Source organism: Panthera onca, chromosome D1 (assembly GCF_046562875.1).
Source record: "Panthera onca isolate mPanOnc1 chromosome D1, mPanOnc1 haplotype 2, whole genome shotgun sequence".
In the NCBI taxonomy this organism is placed as follows: Eukaryota; Metazoa; Chordata; class Mammalia; order Carnivora; family Felidae; genus Panthera; species Panthera onca.
Genome location: NC_138348.1, coordinates 60,248,388 through 60,269,592, shown reverse-complemented (window position 1 = coordinate 60,269,592; position 21,205 = coordinate 60,248,388). Strand labels below are relative to the sequence as shown.

Sequence of the window (21,205 nt, the reverse complement as noted above, 5' to 3'; positions counted from 1 at the left end):
TAATATTCTTTGCTCTGAAGCAAAGACATTGTGTGATATTAATAGCAACTTCATCTTTCTTTTCAGTAGTGTTAACAAGGTATTTTTCCAGGCTTTAATTTCAATCTATTTGTATCTAATTTCTTGTAGACAGTGTATAGTTGGGTCTGGGCTTCACTTTTTGGATCGCCACATTCTTGATTTGGTCCCCATAATTCCTCACTACGTTGTTAATATGTTTTTCTTTGTATTGTATCCATTTTAAAAAAATTTCCTGGAGTAGGAGAGTAGGTCTGAATTCTCTATTACCAGTTTTCCCATCAGTCAAAAAATTATATCAAGCACCTAGTATGTGACATTTTTCTGGGCACCAGGAATATAGTGACAAGCAAGTTAAAGGTTCCTGGCCTCAAGAAGCTCGCATTCCAGTAGGGAAACATGTTCCTTTCTCTCTATAACTGACTTGAAAGCAATTATTATAAAATATATAATCTTTAAGCAAGTTTTAGTTGCTACTTTTTGAGAGCTTCCTTTGGAGCTTCCATACCCTCACATAATGGACCTTATTTGCCTCAAGCAGAATTGGCAGGCCATATATGTTTGCCGAAAATCTTGGGGGAGGAAATTTAGAAGAATGAGCCTGAGGGAGTAGGGGTGGTTCTAATGTTTAAGAGAGGACTAGGAGTTCACCACATAGCAAACACAGATTGGGAAAGTGACACTAAGGGAATCTGTGTGTATGTCTTTTCTACCCCCTACAACATATTCAGGAACCAGTCCCTGACATAGAAAATGAGTCATGGAAAAGCCCTGGACAGCAGCCACCTTCCAGCCAGCCTGAATCCCCCCAATTCTCAGATATCCAAGTTCCCTCTGTGTCACAGAAGCCCCCAAACAGGAGGCCCTCAAACCACAGTACCCTCCCAAGAAGGATGTGAAGCCACCAGTGACTGCCCAAGGGGAAGGTCAAACCACCACTGTCCCCCAAGGAGATCTAACTATCAATATCCCCTGAGGGAAATGTCATCCTACCAGTGTCCCCTAAGAGCTTCAAACCACCGACATTCTTCCCTGGGGGGGGGGGGGTCATCAGACAGATCCCCTCCATTGAATCATATTGACCCCCTGCCCTAGAAACCTTGGGACCCACAGTACCCACTAAAGAGGTCCCCATCCTGAAAATCCCAAGAGATCCCCATTGTTAAATCCTCCTCCCAGGAAGTCTTTCATACAGTGCATTCCTTCTCTAGCATGTTCTCCTCCTCCTATAGGATGTCCTTGGAGAAAATTTTGTCATACGTTGCCTTTTCCTTCTTCTTCCTCCTCTCTGTGCCTAAGGGTGGTGATGGTGGGAAGTGGTCAAGAAAGGAGTGCAGAAGGGCCATTGAGGCTCTCAGGGGAACCACTCTGGTCTAGTGCTTTCCATAAAGAATGCATCTCTAGGGGATGGGCAAGGGAAAAACTGTTGTTGTGGTCTTGAAGCTGGAGTTACAGGGTTTCTTATCCTAACCCTTCATAGTACTCCCTGCTAAAGGAATGGCTTTGTGCACATCAGCATGAGAATAAAGGCAACCTCTCAGGAACCCAGAAGGTTAATGGCATATTCTTTGGACCCCTCTGTGATCACTCAGGCTGACAGACTAGGGGATGAGTGCAAAAGTGATGCCATCCTGAGTCAGAGAATGAGAAGTGGTATAGGCAAGGGCGTGAATCGGGGGAAAGATCTCATCCCACACACACACTGTGATCTAGTGTGCAATGGGATGATGGGCATAATTCTGTGCCTATCCATCGACCCTAGGCCTTGAAGGGGAACTAGGGCATAGAACAAGCATCTGGAGCCCTCGGTGTCTCAGAGCCAAATGTTAAAAGCAGTGAACTGAGTTTGGTGTGGCCTTCACTTATTTGCCCACCTTCTCTGGGCCTCTGTATCCCCACTGATATGATTGTGTAGAGGCACACCACCACAGCACCTTCCTTCTGGCTCAGATTTACCTGAGGCTGCCTATGGAGCTGTGTAAACACTGGTGGGGCAAAGCTGTCTCAGAAAGCCACATGATAATCCCAGAAATCAGGGCTATCTGGTTTGGGGCCTCCATTTTCACAACCAGCTCCTCCCACACAAGTAGCTGGGGAGAACAGGAATAGAACTCCCTCTGGAGTGTTTGGCATCTGGATGCAGATGACCCAAGACACTTGTGTGTGTGTGAGGACAATAAGGATTTGGCCCTACTGAAGTATTAGGGGGGGCCTTAGGGGCTCATCGTAAACATACCCTCCTCTAGGGCAGTCTCCACTGTCACTTCTCTAGGCACTCTTCCCCGTCATGGCCCAGGAGGATGCCTCACACCCAAATCCTACCTCTCTGTCTAAAACCCCCATTCCCATGCCTCACCAGATCACAGCTGAATTTGGTTGTTTCATCCTGGTCACAAAGTAACGTTTTATAGGCACTCTGAGGACACAAGGATTTAACCTTAGGCAGCACAATTCTTGGATTTCTTGATGAACCAAGGAGATGTTTCTGACAGGATGTGAGGGTCACTCTGGCTCCACTGGTCCTAGTTAAGGCCCAGAAGCTGGCCCCTGCACACTTAGGCCCCTACCTCCCAGGCTGATGTCCTAACATTTACTCCTAACCCACCGTGGTCCCAGCCAGCCCCTTTAAGCCCCTTTCAAGCACATCTTGGGCTCAGGCACCCCAAACCCAGACCAGCTTAGCCCTACACACACAGACTGAGGAGATAGTCCTACAGGCCACACCCCACTCTCTCCTCTTCCCCGAGCAAAGACACCAGAGGGCCAAATGATTAAACACATACTTTATACCCTGAGGTGATCAGGGGAGACTAACACAGGGCTCAGCACTCACACTGCAATATAGAAAAGTAGTCTGTCTCCCTCATCCCAGCTGAGAATTCTGGACTTACAGGAATTAAGCCAGTCCCTTGGATTTCAGAATATTCTTGGTTGGTTTGGTTTGGTTGGTCCCAGTATGGAGAACTAGGTTGTCCTCTTGATTCCCTGTTACAGTGGTTGCATGGAAAGTCAAAGGAGGTCGCACGGTAGGACTGGTCTAAGAAAGGCACCCAAGGAGCATAGGTTTTACAACTGGGAAGGCCACCGCAAGCCAGAGCTAGAACCACCCCTCGGGAGTGGATAGAGGGGAGCTCTTCATCCCAGCAAGGCTGCCCCACTGGAAGAGGATCAGAGGCTAAGTTGGTGTAATAATCAGTGGTGGCCGGCTAGCCCAGCCTCCCTGCCCAGATGGCAGAAGTCCTCTCCCACCTGCAGAGGTAGCTGATGGGCCTGAAACAGGACCACCTCCCCCACTGTTCACTTGCCACTCCTGGAGCCCCGCTGTTTGCTCATGGCTGTGAGCATTTGGCTAATATAGGAAGTCAGGAGGTCATCCATCTTGTAGCCCTGGAAACAGCACAAGAAGATAAACAGAGCAAATAGTGGGACAGGGCCAGCCCATTCAGACCCAGAACACTCCCAGGAAACTGCAAAGGGCAGAGCCCTGAACTAAGGAGAATCCTGTACTGCTCTGGACTCCATCTCCCCAGCCTCACAGCTGAAGGGTTGGACTCATCCAGCCACATGTCTAAGGTTCAAAGTTATTATGACCCTACATGAAGGCCCTAGCTTGTATGCCCCTTACATCCTGGTGATTCTAAAGGCTTTACCAGTTGAGCCACGCCTTAGAAATTCAGCTCAGTCCAAGAGGCCTCATTGCTAATGGCTCCACTATTGAACTCAGGGGCTAAAGACTCAGTCCCCAGACACTGCAGTCATTCAAACAATAGTTAATAAATGAGGGGTCTGTTCTCAGCCCCAGATTAATTGCCCTTCCCAGACCTAAGCTGAGCCTCAAACTGACTTGACCTTGGCCCAATCTGACCTTTGATCCCAATCTCAGGCCAAGCCATGCACTCCTCACGTTTGTTCTGGGGACAAAGAGGATGGTTGGAGCTTTAGGCAAAGTAGGGGAGCCCTACCAGGCCTAAATAAAAGAGGTCTCACCAGTGATGTCTCACAGAGCAATTTGCTCCCGCGCACCAGGTTCCCAATGGTGATGTGGAAGTAGGTGTTGCCACTGCTCCAGTTGGAGATCTTGGTGAAGGGATGAGTGGTCAAGATGTCCTGGGAAAGCAGAGAAAATTTGAACCTGCGCGGTCTGGACCCTCTGGCCTCACTTTCCTCAGCACCAGCCCACACCCACCAGAAAGGCCTTGGGCCCTCAGACAAGCAAAGAAGCAAGAAGACAGAATCCAGCTCTGCTGTGGAGATGCTAGGGGAGGCAGATGCCTTCTCCCTCCGTGTCCACGAGGCTATGGGGTATGTGGGGCTGGAACTGGAAATTTGGGAGGCCTGAAGCAATGGAAACAGGGGTCCTGGATGGGATGGTCCTACTAGGAGGAAATCAAGAAGATGCCAGGAAGCCTCAGGGAGCACCATGCGTGTGGGTAGAAAATAATCACACAGAAGTATGTGAGAAGAATGACCCGAGAGAGAGGAGGAAAACCAGGAAAGTGGGGCACATGAACACAAGAGGAAGGTGGTGGCCATTGGCACCCTTCACCAGTGGTCCAGTTGTACTCCTCCTGGGTATGTGGTAGGACTGTGCTTCCTGGTTCCCTTGGTGAGGACTACTCTGGCCCATAAATACGAGAATATTTAACCCCGGTGCAGTCTGCTATCCTGACCAATATGTGGAGAGCATTCTGGAAGGAACGAATGGTTGTAAGGTCCAATGATGCCAAAAGGCCAAGTGCTAAAAAGTTCATTGGATTTAGTAGCAAGGTGTTGGCTAGTAACTCTAGGAGAGCAATTTTGACGGAGCAGGTAGGAAAATAGACGAAGCAAACACAGACCACTTCTCAAGATCATCTGCCTTCTTGGCCACATTAAGTGAGGATGGTGGCCAGCAGGGGCTTTGGGGGGTTGGGTCTGGGGGCTCTTGTGAGAGGTGCAGACAGAGAAGCACACCCCCGCTCTTCCCTGTCACTGCTTACCTTGGTTCTGGGATCGATGAGGCTGACCCCATACTTATTGATGGCAATTAAGAGGATCTCAGGGAAGTTTGGCTCCGTAGTTTGCTGGCAAAGAAAGCCGGAAACCATCAGAGAGCTGGGGGAGCCCAGAGCAGGAAAAGCTGTGTGCTAGGAGTAAGTTGCCCTCCCCTGCTCCTGCTCGATGCCAGAGGTGCAGCAGAGCCAGTGGCTCTGCCACAACCTCACAGTTTCCACCTCTGCTGGGACCTCAGTGCGACCCAGATCCCTTCACGGGTCCCCAAGTGACCCCATCTCCCACCCTCTCTGGCAGCAGTTTCATTTCTTCTCTCCTGCTTCTCTAGGAGTCTGGGCCATCTCTTCTCTCAGCCCACATGTCTGCCCTCTTTAAAAACCCTCTTTGAACTCTAACTCCTGCCTCCAGCTTACCTCTCTGCCTCCCTCTCTTCCTTGTACAGCCAGACTTCTCAAAAGGCCTCCCGTCCGAGGTATGTAACAAGGCCATCCCCTCCTCTCCAGCCTGACCTACCCCCAGTTCTCACGCGAGCCTGTTTACCATTCTCCTGCCTCCGGTCATGCCCCTCAGGCCCACCCTCGCCCCCCAGTCAGAGTGGACTTCTGGCCCCATCATCCCTATGCAGAACCTTCCAGGGCTGGCCACCACCTTCAGGAGGAAACCCCACCCCTTTGCCGGCTTGCCAGCCTGCCTCACCACAATCTGCTCATTCTCATACCCTGCGCCCATCATAGTCAGCCACTTGCACCTCCCGTACACCACTGGCTCTTTGCTCATGCTAGGCCCTCTGCCAGGAACACTCTCCCCAGGGTCTTCCTGGAAGTTCAGGGGTGGCCTCCTCCAGGAAGCCTCCTCAGCCTTCTCAGTCACCTTGATAAGGGCTCCCCTTTGTCACAGCACAGATCGTTCTCCATTACTGTGGCTGGTTTACACATCTGCCTCCCCTGCCAGGCTGAGCTGCTGGTTGTCCCTCATGTCCCAGGGCTGAGATACCGAGGTGGTACAAAGCTGAGGGTGCTTCCGTCCTTTCCTTGCCAGGGCAGGTGGCAGAGGCCATCGCTGTTTCCCACAGTCCTGGGGAGGCGTTTCTGTGCCTTCTCATCCCCACTCCTTAGTCCCTTCCTCCCTTCCTCCTGAGAAGCCACCCATAACGTACCTTCACCTCGAAGAAGGCTGAACCAAAGGTGGGCCACTTGAAGATGAGCTTTAGAAAGGCTAGCTTGGCCTCCTCCTTGGACTTCCCTGCATGCTTATTGAAGTAGGCAACGATGGACTGTAGGGAGAGGGGGGATCAGAGGCCTCTCCCCTGCCCCTCCTACCTCACCTGCACTGTTAGCGGTCATGGGCCCTGGAGGGCCAGGCATAGGATGGGGGTCCTGGAGGCCATGAGGGGCCTCCGTCATCCCAGTTAATGGAATCCTTATTTTCCTTCTCTCCCCTCCCCTCCCCTAAGCAAGCAGACCAAAGAGTATCAAGTGAAATCAGGTCACCATGACAACTAGAATAGGGCAAATTACTACCAAGCAGCTAGGTGAGTCCTTTGCCTGGACAACTGGATACTAAAGCGAAAGGAAGGGAAAATGAGAGGGTGACCTTATCACACACAGGGACAACAAGAGATACTTCCCTGGGCTGCTGGCCAGCACCTGCCGCCTGACCCGTGGGGTGCCCAGAGACCCCTAGTCCTGCCGCCGCCTTTATACTCACCCGCTTCCAGTCATCCGGGGAAACCTGCCGGATGAGGTCCTGGGGCACCAGCTCCCGTAGCAGCTTGGGGATACTGGGGAAGTAGGACTTGTCCTCTTCGAATTTGACCCTGTAGATCAGTGCCCCCAGCTGCAGCACCTCCTCCCGTGTGCACTTGTGATAGCCTCGGAGATACTTGGGCAACTCCTGCCAGAGACAGAGCAGGTCTCAGGCGAGGTCTACTGCCTTACCCCACATTGGGCGTACCTTTTCCTCCAGCCTCAGCTGACACTGTGCCCCAAGAGGAGATAGTACGGGGAAATAGCAACCATGCCTGCACAGATCCAGCACTTTACAGTTGGAAAGCAGAGCCATGTATGAATATTATTATTTCATTTTCCCTCATAACGGTCCAGTGGGGTGAGCAGCCACATTTCAAAGACGAAGAAACTCAGAGTGACCATCTGGTGAACCTGAGACTGTTCCACAGCCCTAACCTTCTGAGCCTGTCCTTCCTTGGGAAAAGCCTCTCTGGCTGGCCTCCTCCCATTCAATTCCTTTGAGACCTGCTAGTTTCATCAGCAGCACCAGCCTCTTCCCCACTTTGAACTTCCAGTAATTGAGGATGAGGAGTGGACCAAAAGCAAAGATGAAGCTTCCAAATGGCCAACACTGCCCACAGCCTTACAACTGTCTTACCCACTCGTTGAAGCATAGGAAAACTGAGGCTGGCCTGAGGACACACTGCAGATTAGAAACCTGAGTCGATTATTTTCCATCCACTTTTTCATCTACTCGCCCACCTATCTCTCCATCCACACCCATCCATCTGTCCACCCATATGGTTCTCCCTACCCATATCCATTTCTCATTTGTCCATCTGTCCACCCACAAGTTCATTCACCATCCATCCTTCTACCCATTCATTCACTGAGTCACCGCCTATTTACCCATCCATCAAGCCAACAAATATGCATTGATCATCTGCTATGAGTCAGTCCCTTTAAGCAACATCTACTTCCCTGCTCTCAAGGAACTTGTAGTCAAGGCAAGAACACACATCCATCACCCCAAATTGATGTATAATTACAATCTTTGAAGGAATTGTTCTCCGCGCTATGACAGCATATAACTAGTTGACCTGATCTAGTTTTAGGAACAGGGAAGATTTCCCTTATGATGATTGAAATAACATCTAAAAGCTTAGAAGGTGAAGGAAAGAACCTAGGGAAAAGCTTCCCAAGAGAGAAAATGTTACAAAGGCCCCAGGCATACCTGAGAATTTGAAAAGATGTAGCTGGAGTGAAGTGAACAAAGGAGTGCTGGATACAAGACAAGGCAGCAGAAGTAGCTAGTGGCCCCATGCAGGGCCAGAGTCGGGATTTGGCGTTCTACTTTGAGGGAAGCCACTGAGAGGATCCCGAAAGCATGATGACCCCCATAGGAAGAATGAATTCAAAGGGGACAAAAATGGACAGGGAAGCTCGGGGGAAAGGTTACCAGCTTCATTCAGATGAGAGATGATGGGCTGATCTGAGTTGGTACCGGTGGTAATGGAGACATGTGGATGGATTTTGGAGAGTTGGGGAGGTGAAGTCATCAGGTGAATGATTTGGGACATGGGAAATGAGGGGGAGGGAGGTGTCAAGGCTGACTTGGGTTTCTGCCTTGGGGGAAATGGTAGCTGATGTTCATGTTGCCATTCACTCAAAGGGCACCATGGGGGAGGGGCAGATCTCACGGGTGAATGAGCCCTGGCAACTCCCAGGCCAGGGTTCTCTCTACCACAGCAGCCACCATCCCCGCCTCCCGCAACCTTCCCAGCATCCTGGTCTGTCTCCCCTACAGAATGACAAACAGGACTGGCCCAGAAGAGATCACCGAGTCTGCAGTTGTGAAGACATGGATTCAAACCCAGATTCTATCCACCCTGTAGTCCTAATTATATCACTTGATCTCTCTGAGTCTCAGTTTCTCCCTCTATAAAATGGGAACAACATGCCTACTTGTTGGGGTTTGCTGGGAGGGCAGAATGAGCGAAAAGCATCAGACAACAACTAGAGGTTCAACATGGGGGCCTCCCTCCTGGCTTCCCGCAGGCACATGCTTGTGCTAGAAAGTGTCTACACATTCACACAGATGCCCTAGATACACCCAGATACACCCAGGTGTAGCCGTAGAATCTCTGATTCAGAGGACAGCCCCTCACCAAGGGAAGGGCCTGAACGGGTGGGGATTAAAGTCTCCGAAGAAAGTACAAGGCGCTGAGGAAAGAGAAGGGTCTGCCTTTGAGCTACTCCCCAGGATCCCAGCAGGAATCTCTTAGAGGCCTTACTATTTGAGGCCCCCCTCCTGGCAAGGGCAGCAGGGTTCTGCTTTCCTGAAATACAGCAAGGCCAGCAGCACATGGAGGCAGCACAGCAGAGAGGAGCAGGCAGCTCACCTGGTAATAGTGGAAGATGGAATCAGCCATCGGGTCCTTCCCGGGCACCGTGGTGGTCCACAGCTTCTTCATGAAGAACACCTGGTAGGTGAGCGAGGGCACGATTCCTGTGGCAGAGGGCAATCAGTCACCCAGAGCGTCCCAGCACAGAGGATCACCTGTGCCCAGCACCAGCCCAGGAGGAGGCCCTAGCTTGGGTCCCACCCAGGTGGACCTCACGGTGTGGCCCTGTGCCAGCACCTGCTCTGCTCTGGGCCTCAGATGATCTCAGGGCCCAGCCTCACATTACCATCCTTGACAGGCCGTGCTTTCTTTATCCAGTCTGTCAGGTGTCGAACAAAGTCGAAGAAGAAGTCATTCTCGGGGACGCTGATGACCTAGGGACATGGCCGTTCCAATCCATTCATTTTAGTTCCACCAATACTGATTTTTCTGACTTACCCACCAAATACCTTCCTTTTGGCCCTTTGTTACAGCCCCAAGAGGTGTCCCACTCTGCCCTGACTATGCCTGTTGAGTCTCCAGAACAAAGCCTACTTCCCACCCAGAGTGACAGTCATTCCAGTCGTTTCAGCAAAGACTAAGCCCTGGTGAGAAGGCCAAGAATGAGGCCCAGTCCCTGCCTTGGACAATCTCCAGTATCTGTGACCTGCTCTTCCCACAGGCTCCAAGCTCCTCTGGGTCGAGGACCTTACTGAGATCACCTGTGGGTCCCCAATGTCTGGCACAGGGACAGTTGTGAAATGAGGAGGCAGACGTGGATACACAAGGAACTGAGTGAGCACCTGATCTACCTGACATGGTCAAGGAAGCCTCCCACAGGAAGAGGCTTTAAAGCTGGGCCCTTGACCTTCATGAACACAGAAGTGAGGAAGAGCAAGGTGGAATGGTGGCAGGGGCCTGTGCTTTGCAGTCAGACCTACTGGGATCTGAGTCCTTGCTGTGTGGCTTTGAATAAGTTACTTAAATTTTCTGAGTCCATGTTTTGTGATCTATTAGGTGGGGATAATCACACCCCCTTCAGGGGTTATTTCAGGGCTAATTGGCCTTGGCAAGGCAGCCGAGGGACCGGTCAAGTCAAATCTGGAAAGTACTTGTGTGTTGTGGCAGGGCGATGAGCCTTGTGTGGTCCAGAATATAAAGTGCCACATGGCTCCCAAGAGGTTTGAGGTCATGCTCTGCAATGCCTCAGAGGAGAGACATTTAGGGGAAGCTGCTACAAGTATGGGGACCGTTGCAGGGATATAAGAAGGAAAGGGACACAATCAGATGCCACATGCAAGCACACCTCTCTCTTCCCCTCTTTCCCCTCCCCACTGCCCCATGAGCTCCTACAGTCCCAGCAAATGTTCCAACAGACAGACCAACAGCAATCCAATAGGAAGCCAATGAACCATCACCCACCTTATCTGCAATTTTGACAAAGAGGCTGAATCCTTCTGAGGACTTGAGGAGCAGCCGGGCTGCAATGTTCTGGCAGAAGTCTTTAGCCTTAGTGCTGGACTCCACCTCAAAGGCCTGGGAAGTGAGGGGCAGGCGGCTGCGGCTGGGGCTTCCTGTGCCCCTCTATCTGTGCCTGCAACTAGACTCCCACACATGCAGGGCACCCTCCATCTGAGGTGTTTCCCCATGGGTCTAGAGCTGGGCACAGCATTTAAGAAAAGGAAAAAGCAACTCCTGTCTGGATCTTCCCAGATTGTGTCCTCCCCAATCCAAGCACACTCAGCCTCTGCTTCCAGGGTTGTGGGCCTGGCTGTACAAGCATGGGTGACACGAGGCCAAGGGAGCAAAGATAGGCGGGGTGTTTGGGAGGAGAGAGGCTGGAGGAAGAAGAAAGCAAATTCCAGAAGGGGGAGGGAAAAAGAGGGGAAGCAGCCTGGGGTAGGGGTAGGTGCGGGGTGGGGGAGGGACTGCTTCATATAACCTTCCACTGGAGGGACAGGAAAGGATTTGTTAGTTTCTTGTCCTTGTCACTGAAATCCTATCATGACATTTCTGAGTCTCTAGTCTCTAGACAAGTTCTAAAACTGCTTTTCAAACTAAAAGTTTTGGTGCTAGATTCATTTATCTGAATGAGATGCTGAGATGGGGCAAAGAGTGGAGGTCAGGAGGCAGCCTGACCTAATGGGCATGATGGGAAGGCTAACAGGACCATTGGACCAGGAGACCCACAATCAGGCCAAGTGAGGAGGAAGGAAGGAGCCTGCAGGAAAGTGGGCTCAGGGACAATAGGAGAGGCCTGGGCAGGCAGGCCTGTGACCAGGAACAGAGCTGACATCAGGGAGGTGGCACCAGCATAGAGCTTAGCTCAGAGAGAGAGCACTTTTCTCTGAGGCGGAGCCACCTCAGAGAGGGAAGAATGATCTTCTCAAGGAAGCTCTTGGAGACAACAGAAGGTCAGATCGGGAACCCGCGGAGTCTGTAGCCTCTCGACTGAGCCCTGACCACTGGAGCAAATGTGGGGATGGCAGGGGAGAGGGATCAGGGCTGTTCCCTGTGTCCTCGGGGAATCTGGTCCTTCACCAAGAAGCCAGCAGCCCTCACCTCATCGGTGTCATCAGGAAAGTAGACCTTGTGGAAAATCTGGGTGGTTTTGTGCTGGATGGCCTCCACCTCCACCAGGTGTGGGGGGTACTTCCGGGACCCATTTCTGAAAGCCAGGAGAGGTGTGGAGGGGCAGTCAGGAGCCAGTGGGTTCATGGGGCCATGGGGAGCAGGGAACAGAGGGAACTTTGGAGACAGACCCCAGTTCTAATCCCTTGTCCGCCACTCCCTGCCAGGTGATAGTCACTTAATCTCCACGAGCCTCCAACCCCTCAACTGTAGAATGAGAGAACAGCGTCAACCAAATAGGGCTGTGGAGGGGACCACGGGACGTGAAGGATGCACATGGGCTGTGCAGAGTATGGAGTATGGCCCAGACATCCCCAACACACTGGAAAGTATGTGCCAGCCCTTCTGAGCAGCCAGACACGATTGCATCCAGAATGGGCACCACGCTGCAGGCTTTGTCCAACTGGCAGCTGTGGTACCCCAGGGACAGGTCCCACGTGTTGTGTGGCCGTGCCCTCATCCGCCAGGGACACCCACAAGCGCACCGGGGCTGAGAGCCCATCCCAGCACCTGCCACAGGCTCTTTGCCCACCGCCTCTGCTCTCAGTGGGCCACCGTACCTCAGGGCTTTCTGGAGCCGCTGCAGGCAGTCGACGGCGAGCGGACAGTGCTTACGGGACTGCAGGAAGCGCTGCACGTGGGGCAGCAGGATATTGCTGGGTGGGAAGAGGCCCGTGCACAGCCAGAGCAGCTCCCAGCCACGCTCCTCGCTATACCTGCGGAAAGAGGTGGGGTGTCCAGCGGGGGTTCTGCAGGCCACTTGTGGGTCCGAGCATCCTTGGCGCCTCACTGTGGCGGCACGTGTCTGTCTTGACCCCCATGCCTCTCTTCTGGGGACCAACGCAGACCCGCCTCCCTGGTGGCCAGATCCAGTTAGTGCCACACAAACCCACACTGGGCCACGCAGTTACCGGCCACGTGAAGGTAAGGTGCTCATTCATGCCAGAATGAACATCAGTGATGTCACCAAGCACTCTTGGTTCAGCTGAGATTTTTTTTCTTCTTAGCAAGACTTTCCTATGAAGGAAGCCGTGTGTGATCTGTATTCTGGCAAAAACTCTTTAACTCGTCTGTTCTTTAACTAGCACTGAGTTAGACCAACCCCTGGGCTTCATTGGGCACTCTGAGTTCCCTGGGCCTGACGGGAGAGAAGCACAGAGGGCTTCTAGGAGGAGGTGGCATTTGATCTAGGTTTTGAAGGCTGACACAAATTCTGATATGCAAAAAAGGCCATAAATGCTGGCTGTGAGCACAGCGTGTATAAAGGTTTGGCAGTGTGAGAAGATCTGAGTATGGTTCCATGGTGGATTTTGCAAGAGGTGCAGAAGATGACAAACCTGGGGACATAATTGGCAGTCTGGGTGTAAGGGGAGACGGTGGGGCTTCCCTCAGGCTCTGAGACTTAGCATGTCCCTGACTTCCCATTCCTGCCGTGGTCTGACCCAGCAGGGACAAGGTGGCACCCTCTGGGACCCAACACCTTCAGCCCAGAATTTTCAGCCGGAGCTTCCAACTGACAGCCAGCGCAGCCCGAGCCAGGCTGGAGACATTTGCTCATGAGCACAACCTCCAGAATGGAGTCTGGGCTGGGAGGGGTACCCGGAGGAGGTTCGGGCAGTGAGTGGAGCAAATTTAGGAGGAACCGGTGCTGTCAGACTTGGAGAAGGACAGATTCAGAGGGTGCATCCACCTCTTGGTACTTGACCAGACTTCCTTGGACCTTGTGGCAGAGGTAAGACGTGAGGGAGCCTGAATGCGGAAGGACGGCTGCCAGGCAGGGCCAGATGCTGCCTTGGGAGGGAGGGAGCTCCCTGTCACAATGGGTAGAGGACCTTTAAGATTCCCGTCAGCTGTGACTCCCCCCTCACTGGGGGGAGGCCCTCCTGTACCCGCCTACCATCCCCTCACCTGATATGGTTGTCGGTCAGCTGCTTCAGGATCTGCACGTATACCTCATCCTTGAGGGCCTCGGCCTTTAGGGCACCCTCAAAGATCTGGTCGGTGAGCTCATTGACAGAGCGCGTCCTCTTGGATGGGTAGTCGCCCATGTACTTGAGCATGGGTGGGGAGCCGTCAAGGAAGGGCTTGTGGCTGATGGGGGGAGCACTGACCCAGGAGGCCACACTCTCTAATGGGGTCTGCCCCCACCCAACTGTGTGGCCCTGGGCCTCAGGCGACCCACTCAGGAAATGGGCATGACCCACCCACCCTGCTCTCCATGCCGACTGCCCACCCTTTCCTCAACTCTTCTGGGCACCTCCTCCCCTCACTACCTCAGCCCCCAACACCCCATCCAAAGTCCTCGCACCAACCCAGATGGACTTTACAAATCACAAATCTGACTATGTCACCCCCCCTGCTTAGTGGGCTTCTCATGGCCTTGGGATACAGTCCAAGCTTCTTAACAGGGCTTGGGAATGCTTTATTAGTCTGCCCACGTTTTCAGACTCCCTTCTAGACCTCTGCCCTCCACTTGTGCTAAATCATGTTGTGATTCAGGGCCTTTGGACAAGCTCATTCTGTCTGGAACACTCCCCACCCATCTCCCCTTTGGCTGACTGGGGCCTACTCAGTCTTCAGGTCTCAGCCTAGACATCTCTTCATCCAGGAAAGCCACCTGTCCTCCTCTCCAAGGCTACATCAGTTCACTGTGCTGCCTGGCCCCATCACGGCCCCTTTTAGCTATAAGCACCATGAAGGCCAGGGACTGGGTCTGGTCACAGCTGTGTCTCCATGCCTGGCCTAGCACATGACACAATACTCATCTTGAACCAAATGACAGGGTCAGAGGAGACAATGGATGAGGCAGCCCCTCGTGCACTGTAAGGTGCCAGGCATAGATGAAGCCATTCCACCCGAATCCCTCCACCCTGCCCAGGACCCACCCGGGCCCCTCAGAAGGAGGTAGGTATCTGGATGAAAACCCTGGAGGCAGGGGCCTGGTGCCCCCCCTGCCCTGGGGTCCCCCTCCTTGTGGCCCTTCCCCTGCCCTTCCATGGCACCCACCCCTGCAGGTATGGATATCAATGAAGGCCATGCAGGCCTCCTGTGAGAGCTCCTCGCTGCCCAGGATCTTCTTGAGCAGTGCTTGCTTGAGCGGCTCCCGTGTGTGGCTCCACAGCCGGTCCTTGCCACGGGCCTTGGACACCATGACCCGGCTCAGCGTGTGCTTGGGTGGGGGCCTGACACGGCACAGCCAGCATTGACCCCAGGTTGTGAGACCCACCCCTACCCAACCTGTGCATGGAGGCGGAAGGCCCTGCTCCTCCCTGCTATACTGGGCAACCTGGGATGAGTCAACCAGCCCTCCCTGGACCTTACTTTCTCAGCTAGAAAGCCAGCCCTGCCCACCCCCATGGCCTCCTCCCCATCGCTCCTCTCGGCTTTCTCTGCTCTGGCCTTCGCATGTGCTGCCTGCGGCATTCATCCACCCAGGTCACCCCCTGCACAGCTCGGCTCAGATGCCACCTCCTCCAGGAAGCCTCTCCTCTGTCACCACCCCCATCACAATGCTGAGCATACAGAATCACAGCTGCCCAGTTTTGTGCCTATCTCCCCACCAGGACTGTGAGTCGGTGAGACAGGCACAGGCATGAGTCGTGGGTGCCCAGGACCCCACCTGGGGTGACCACAGTCACGCTGTCAAATGAAGGAAGGATAAAATGGCACAGCACAAGACGGCACATCTCGACAGACAAAAGCTGCCCTCCTGTTCCCTCCGACCCAGGCCCTGCTCACACACAGCAGCAGCAGGAGGCAACCCCACCACGCGGACTAGAGTAGCAGAAGCCTGTGGCTCACACTGTCCTGGCCCACCTACCCTTTCCCCATCACCTGAAATAGTCGTAGGAAAATTCCTCCAGCGTGTAGGGCTTGGCGCGCACCTCGGGCTCTGCTGTTCGCAGCTGCAAGAGCCGAATGACGTCCTGTCTCTGGTCGGGGGTCATGGTGACCAGGGCCTAGAGACCGAGAGACAAGGGTCTGAGGTCAGCTCTTCACCTGGGACCCCTGGAGCCAACATGGTAAAGCCCAGAGCCTTCTGGACTGGGGCTGGGGAAGTCGGTCACCATGGGGTTGACCCTCACCCCATTCTGACCCTGGGACCCCTTTTGTTCTTTGCCATCTCTGAGGTTACTGCTGCCTCCATCTGCTGCACTCGGGGTCCTTTCCGCAGTCCCCCGAGTCTGAACCAGGTTGGGTCAGTGAGAAGGCCGGATGGAGGAGGGGGATGTGGCGTGAGAACCACCCAGTCAACAGAGCCTGGCTCAGGAGCTGCCTGGAAAGCTGGGCTCTGAGTCTCCAGTGCTGTGATCCAGAACAACCAGGGCCTCCCTTCCCAGCTCGGGGCTCACTGCCTTTTTGGACAGTGCAAGGTGATGCCTCCCTCCCCCACTCTCCTTCCATCCCTCGCCCTGGGCAGTTCCTCGGCCACTCTCCACCCAGCACAGGTTTGACAGCTTCCCCGACTTTAAGTTTGTGGTCCCAGAAGACCCCCAGATCATCTCCAGAGAAACTGGAGACCGCTAATCCAGTATAATCCCTCACTCCATTTTACAGATATGGGAAGCAGACAAAGAAAGGCCCAGAGGAGACTCCCCTCCATCTGCCATCCCCAAGCCACATACCACAATCTCCCGCGGTGGCAAGGTGACAGTGGGCATGACATATACGCAGTCAGTGGGGAAGTCCCCACGCTGCTTGGTCCTCTCATTTATGCCGTTGGCCCAGCCTGAGTTCATGACCTGCTCTCCCGTGTCATGGTCCAGGATGATGAGGTCTCCCTTGGCAAAGCTGAGGAAACCTGACTCCTCTCCCGCTGGGAGGCAGGGGTGAGCAGGACCACAGGGGGGCAGAGAGAGAGGCTGGATTGGAACATCTTTATTTAGGTTGATGACCTACAAACTGTTAATCCCTGCCCTGAATAACTGAGGCCCAGGCCCACTCATGTCTGCTCACTGGTCACCCTGCCTCCAACTTGCCACAACCCTTCACACAGACGTGGCCATTGGAGTGCGCCACTCCCCTGCTCAAACGCCTTCCATGGCTCCCCATCTCCCTTAGGAGAAAACTGACACTCGTTGACATGCTCACAAGGCTGCTGTGGGCTGGCCTTCCTGACTTTGTCTACCTCACTTCCTGCCCTGTCTCCCTTACCTCACCCATTCCAGGCAAACCAGTCGACCTGCAGTTCCCAGACATGCCTGTTTTCTCCAGCCTCTGTGCTCGGTTTGTGCTCTCCTCTATGCCTCGAACACTCTGCCCCACATACCTCCACCCTGAACCCCAGGCTGCATGGGGGCCTCTCCTCCAGGCTCCCATAGTTACCACACTGTCACAGGGACCGTCACTATCTGTTTTCAGCCCCTCTCCCCACTGAGAGTAGGGCCAGGGTCTGTTTTATTTCTGTCCTTTCCAAGCTCTGCCCGGAGCCTAGGAGGCCTGGGGGTGCTCAGTCAGGGTAGCTGTTACTACTGTTATCATTTGAAGATAGTGGGTATTTGGAGACTGTGGAGAAGGAACCCATGATGTCACCTGGAGAAGGTGACAGGTGATAAGTATGGAAGGGCCAGGAGAGGGAGATTCCCCACAGGGCACAGTTGGAAGGTGCAGAGTTTGGCTTTTGGTCCGGGTGGGACTGAGGGTATCTGGGGAAGGGTTGTCACAGGTGGTCTCAAATGCCAGGCCAAGATCAAGGTGTGTGATCTGCCCGATGCCCCTAACCCCCAGTGCCTGGCAGCCTGTGCCAGGAACCACTCACCAGGGTTGGGGTTGTCCTGCAAGGCCACCACGTACTTAGACCTCTTCCGGAGCCCTTCCAGGAAGGTGACCACAAGGTCACGGATGTCCTCGGCGTTGCTGGAGGTAAAGGTGTACTCATCCCCTTTGATGGTAGCCAGCGTGAAGCTGGGGGCTACCAGTTTTGCTCCCCTGCAGGACCAACACGGAGAACAGGGCCCAGCCGGGGTCAGTCCTGCCCAGCCCGAGTGAGGCGCAGCACAGCCCAGATCAGAGCAGCCCAGCGAGAGCAAGACACGACACTCCCTGAAGGAGACCAAGGCCAGCCCAGTCAGACATGGCCCAGGCGGGGGGAGACATGGCCCAGGCCAGACACAGCCCAGTCTGAGTCAGACCTGGTCCTGCCAATGTCACACATGGTCCAGAGCGAGGCCCGCAAGGGCCCAGCCCAGTGCCCCTTTGATGTCTAATTCCTACTCACCCTTTAGATCTCAGCCTAGCTACCGCTTCTACCAGGAAGTCCTCCCTGCCCTCCCACAGCCCTCATCACACTTGTCCCTGCTTAAAAACATCCTGTTCAATGTCTGTCTCCCCTCTCAACTGAAGGAAGCTGCAAAAGGGCAAGGATTGTCTTATGACCTTGCATCCCCGTGCCTAGCTCATGCCTGGTCAGAGCTGGACATGCCCAGCTCCAGCCCATATCAGACAAAGCGCAGAGACGATTAAGCCTCGGATCTGGGGAGGGCCTGCTGGGAACACCAGTCTATTCCAGGAACCCACCCCCCAGCCCTGCTCTTGCATGCTCCACACCTTTCAGTTTACAAAGGGTTCTCCCATTGATTTTTGCATTTCCCTCTCACCACTGTTACTAGAGGGAAGTATTAAGATTTTAGGGATGAGGACATGGAGGTGAGTTCCACCCGGGCCCCTGAATCCGAGTCCAGGCTCTCTTTGTACACAATTGACTGCTCCTGACTGTCCTTCTAAGCCACCCACACCCATCTCAGAACAGCCATTAATGATGCACCATAAAGACCCCTCTGTCCCTATTAGGAGGAATGCCTGCACGGTGCGGCACAAACTGCTCAGTCACATGCGACCAGGACAGGTCACTGCACATCTTTGCACCTCCATGACATCCTCGATGAGGGCAGAAACTCCCCTTAAAAGACTTCATGACCCCAGAAAGCTCCAGGAGCCCCCTCCTTCCCCATCTGCCTGTCCGTGTCTCCATCTGCCCCCTTCTTGCTTCAGACGGTGCTGAATCAGGACACTGGGGCTTGACACATCCCTGCCTCTGGTCTCTGTGCAGCTTTGGACAACCCCCTGCTCTGCACTAAAGTGTAGTGTGGGAGGCGTTGGGCTTACCTACTGCTGGACACAGCCATGATCTCAGGGAAGGACAGCTCCAGAAGCACCTGCTCCTGCTCATCCACAAAGTAGACACCTGTCCAGTTGACCGCCACGATAACGTCATTCTTGGGGAGGTTGGGGCCTGGGACAGAGACCCAGGCAGTGAGAGGGAGGCTGCCCCACACCCAGCCCAGCCCTTCCCAGTCCTCATCACTACCAGGGAGGTAGTAAGGGGGATAGGTGATAAGTATGGAAGGACCAGGAGAGGTAGATTCCACACAGGGCACAGATGGAATGTGCAGAGTTTGGCTTCCATACTTCTCACTTATCATCCATTTTACTGACGGGTAAACTGAGCCTCAGAGAGCACAAGCTCCCTACAGGCCAAAACTCAAAGCACAGTGGGAAGAGAGCACTGAAATCAGGAAACTTGGTGTGAATCCTATCCCTGCCTCTGGTCTTTGTGCAGCTTTGGACAAGCCCCCGCCCTGGAGAGAGGTTATATATGGGTAGGGAGTTAACTGAGCCCCAAGGGTCCCTCCAGCTAGATACTTCGTGATTCTGTGAAGGCCAGCACCAGCACAGGGCCTCGCACAGATGCCTAGTAATTAGGACCTCAGGATGTCTGAGCCAACAGCCTGCGTGTGTTTGGGCCCATGACCTCCGTGCTCAGCTGCAGAGTCAGCCCAGCCCATACTCCGGGCCACCTTCTTCCGTACAGAGTAGGCGTTTTAACTATCTTAATAATCATTCAGTTGTTTAACCCAGAGTGTTGCTGAGCACTTGGACTGCGGGGAGGCAGGACCCACTCTGTGGATCGATCTGGAAGGACCAAGCAACGCTGCAGGCAGGAGTCTGGCTGGCTGGGGAGTCTGGTTTGGGCTGTTTCCCTCCTTCTGCTGTGAGCTGGAGCCACAGAGGGAGGGAGGGGAGAGGGCCTGGAGAAAGACTGGGAGGCGGGAAGGCTAAGGAGATACCTGAGAATTTGTAGGCTTCATAAAACCTGGAGAAGAGCAAGGGCCACTTGAAACGGGCATAATTGACCACATCCTCTTTGACCTTCTGGGCATCAGTTCTCCTCTGGGCATAAATCCCCTGGGGGGTGGGGATGGACAGGAGAGAAAGGCCATCAGATAAGCTCTGTCTGGAAAAATCCCACGTTCATGCCCCCAAGCCAGGAACAGCCCTGGAGCTATTGTGTCCTCCTGGGCACCACGGCTCCACCCTAGCCCATCAGCCCGCAGCCACCCCCATCACTCCACAAGTCCCACCCGCAGAGAGCTCCCAATTCAGCAGTGACAACAAAGTCCACAATTCTGCCAGCATGCATGCAACACCCAGAGTCAAGGGTGAGTGGGAGACATCTGGGGAACAGGAACGTGTGTGGCTAAACAGGGGTGTGTGTACTGAACCAGGGAGAGGGAGTGGGGAACAGGCCTGTAAGAGCCAGGTCACATAGAAGTGTAGGCAAGGCAGCCACTGCAAGACTGGGCTGTTGGCAGAAGCTGACAGGTGAACCCGGGAGTCACGAAGACGGGAGCGCAGGGAAGGGTTGGAGAGGCCAGGGGATAATGCAATGCTGCTGGCAAGAAACCAAAGCACTGGCATTTTATTATCTAAAAATATCCCTCAGAGCCCTATTAAGAACTCGGTGGTGTTGGAGCAGAACTGGATGTATCAACTTGAACTCATGGTACTTATCAGCTATAGACACAAACATGGGCAAAGACCCATGTGCGTGCCAGGCACTGAGAGGACCAGAAGCAGAGCCCTCCCAGGAGCAGAGAGCATTGGGGGATAAGGGGCTTCATGTCTCCAGCCTAATCTCAAAAGGTTCAGAAGAAATGCACGTCCACATGCAAAGAGAAGGGATCATAAAGCAAATGTGGCAACAATGTTACCAACCAGTGAGTCTGGGTGAAGTGGGGGGTATAGAGTTCTAGGTTCTTGAACTTGCAGCTTCTCCACAAGTTTGAAATTGTCCCCAAATGTTTTTACCACTCTGACTTTAAAAGCCATGTACATATGTGCACTCTGCAAGAAGACTGGCCCGGGGATCTGGGGACCCACAGGCCAACAGGCTCTGGTCCAAGGGAGAGACACAGCTATAGCTTAGGTGTGGGCTCCAGGGGCAGAGCCCACCTCTGTCTGCTTCACAGCTGCACCCCCAGGGCTCAGTACTGTGCCTGACTGTACTCACCCAAAGCAGAACAAGTTAACGAACAATGGCACCCAACCCAGAACACGCCACATGCCGCGTGCATGATGGCAGTGAACACCGAGGAGGCCCAGGGAACGGCAGAGACGGAAGCTGTTTGCAGTGTGGAATGGATGGGCTTCAGCAGCTGGCAGGGTGGGAGGGAT

General features: G+C 53.8%; 1 protein-coding gene across 4 annotated transcripts in view; it reads right to left on the bottom strand.

Moving 5' to 3' along the window:
- Window positions 1-2,786: 2,786 nt before the first annotated feature.
- MYO7A (myosin VIIA) overlaps window positions 2,787-21,205 on the bottom strand; it is an 84,448-nt gene continuing 66,029 nt past the window's right edge. For 2 of the 4 annotated variants that reach the window (XM_060605541.3, XM_060605540.3), the window contains 17 exons: window positions 19,819-19,936; window positions 18,857-18,983; window positions 17,511-17,794; window positions 16,378-16,568; window positions 15,587-15,711; window positions 14,777-14,934; window positions 13,661-13,814; window positions 12,313-12,468; window positions 11,684-11,789; window positions 10,544-10,657; window positions 9,429-9,516; window positions 9,140-9,246; window positions 6,718-6,903; window positions 6,167-6,283; window positions 4,998-5,081; window positions 4,006-4,125; window positions 2,787-3,405 (listed from right to left, as the gene is read on the bottom strand). In XM_060605541.3, coding sequence (XP_060461524.2) covers window positions 3,316-3,405; window positions 4,006-4,125; window positions 4,998-5,081; window positions 6,167-6,283; window positions 6,718-6,903; window positions 9,140-9,246; window positions 9,429-9,516; window positions 10,544-10,657; window positions 11,684-11,789; window positions 12,313-12,468; window positions 13,661-13,814; window positions 14,777-14,934; window positions 15,587-15,711; window positions 16,378-16,568; window positions 17,511-17,794; window positions 18,857-18,983; window positions 19,819-19,936 — 2,325 coding nt within the window. In that variant the 3' untranslated portion in view covers window positions 2,787-3,315. The remainder of the gene's footprint in view (window positions 3,406-4,005; window positions 4,126-4,997; window positions 5,082-6,166; window positions 6,284-6,717; window positions 6,904-9,139; window positions 9,247-9,428; window positions 9,517-10,543; window positions 10,658-11,683; window positions 11,790-12,312; window positions 12,469-13,660; window positions 13,815-14,776; window positions 14,935-15,586; window positions 15,712-16,377; window positions 16,569-17,510; window positions 17,795-18,856; window positions 18,984-19,818; window positions 19,937-21,205) is intronic. The other 2 variants (XM_060605542.2, XM_078433075.2) reach the window with 1 other exon arrangement.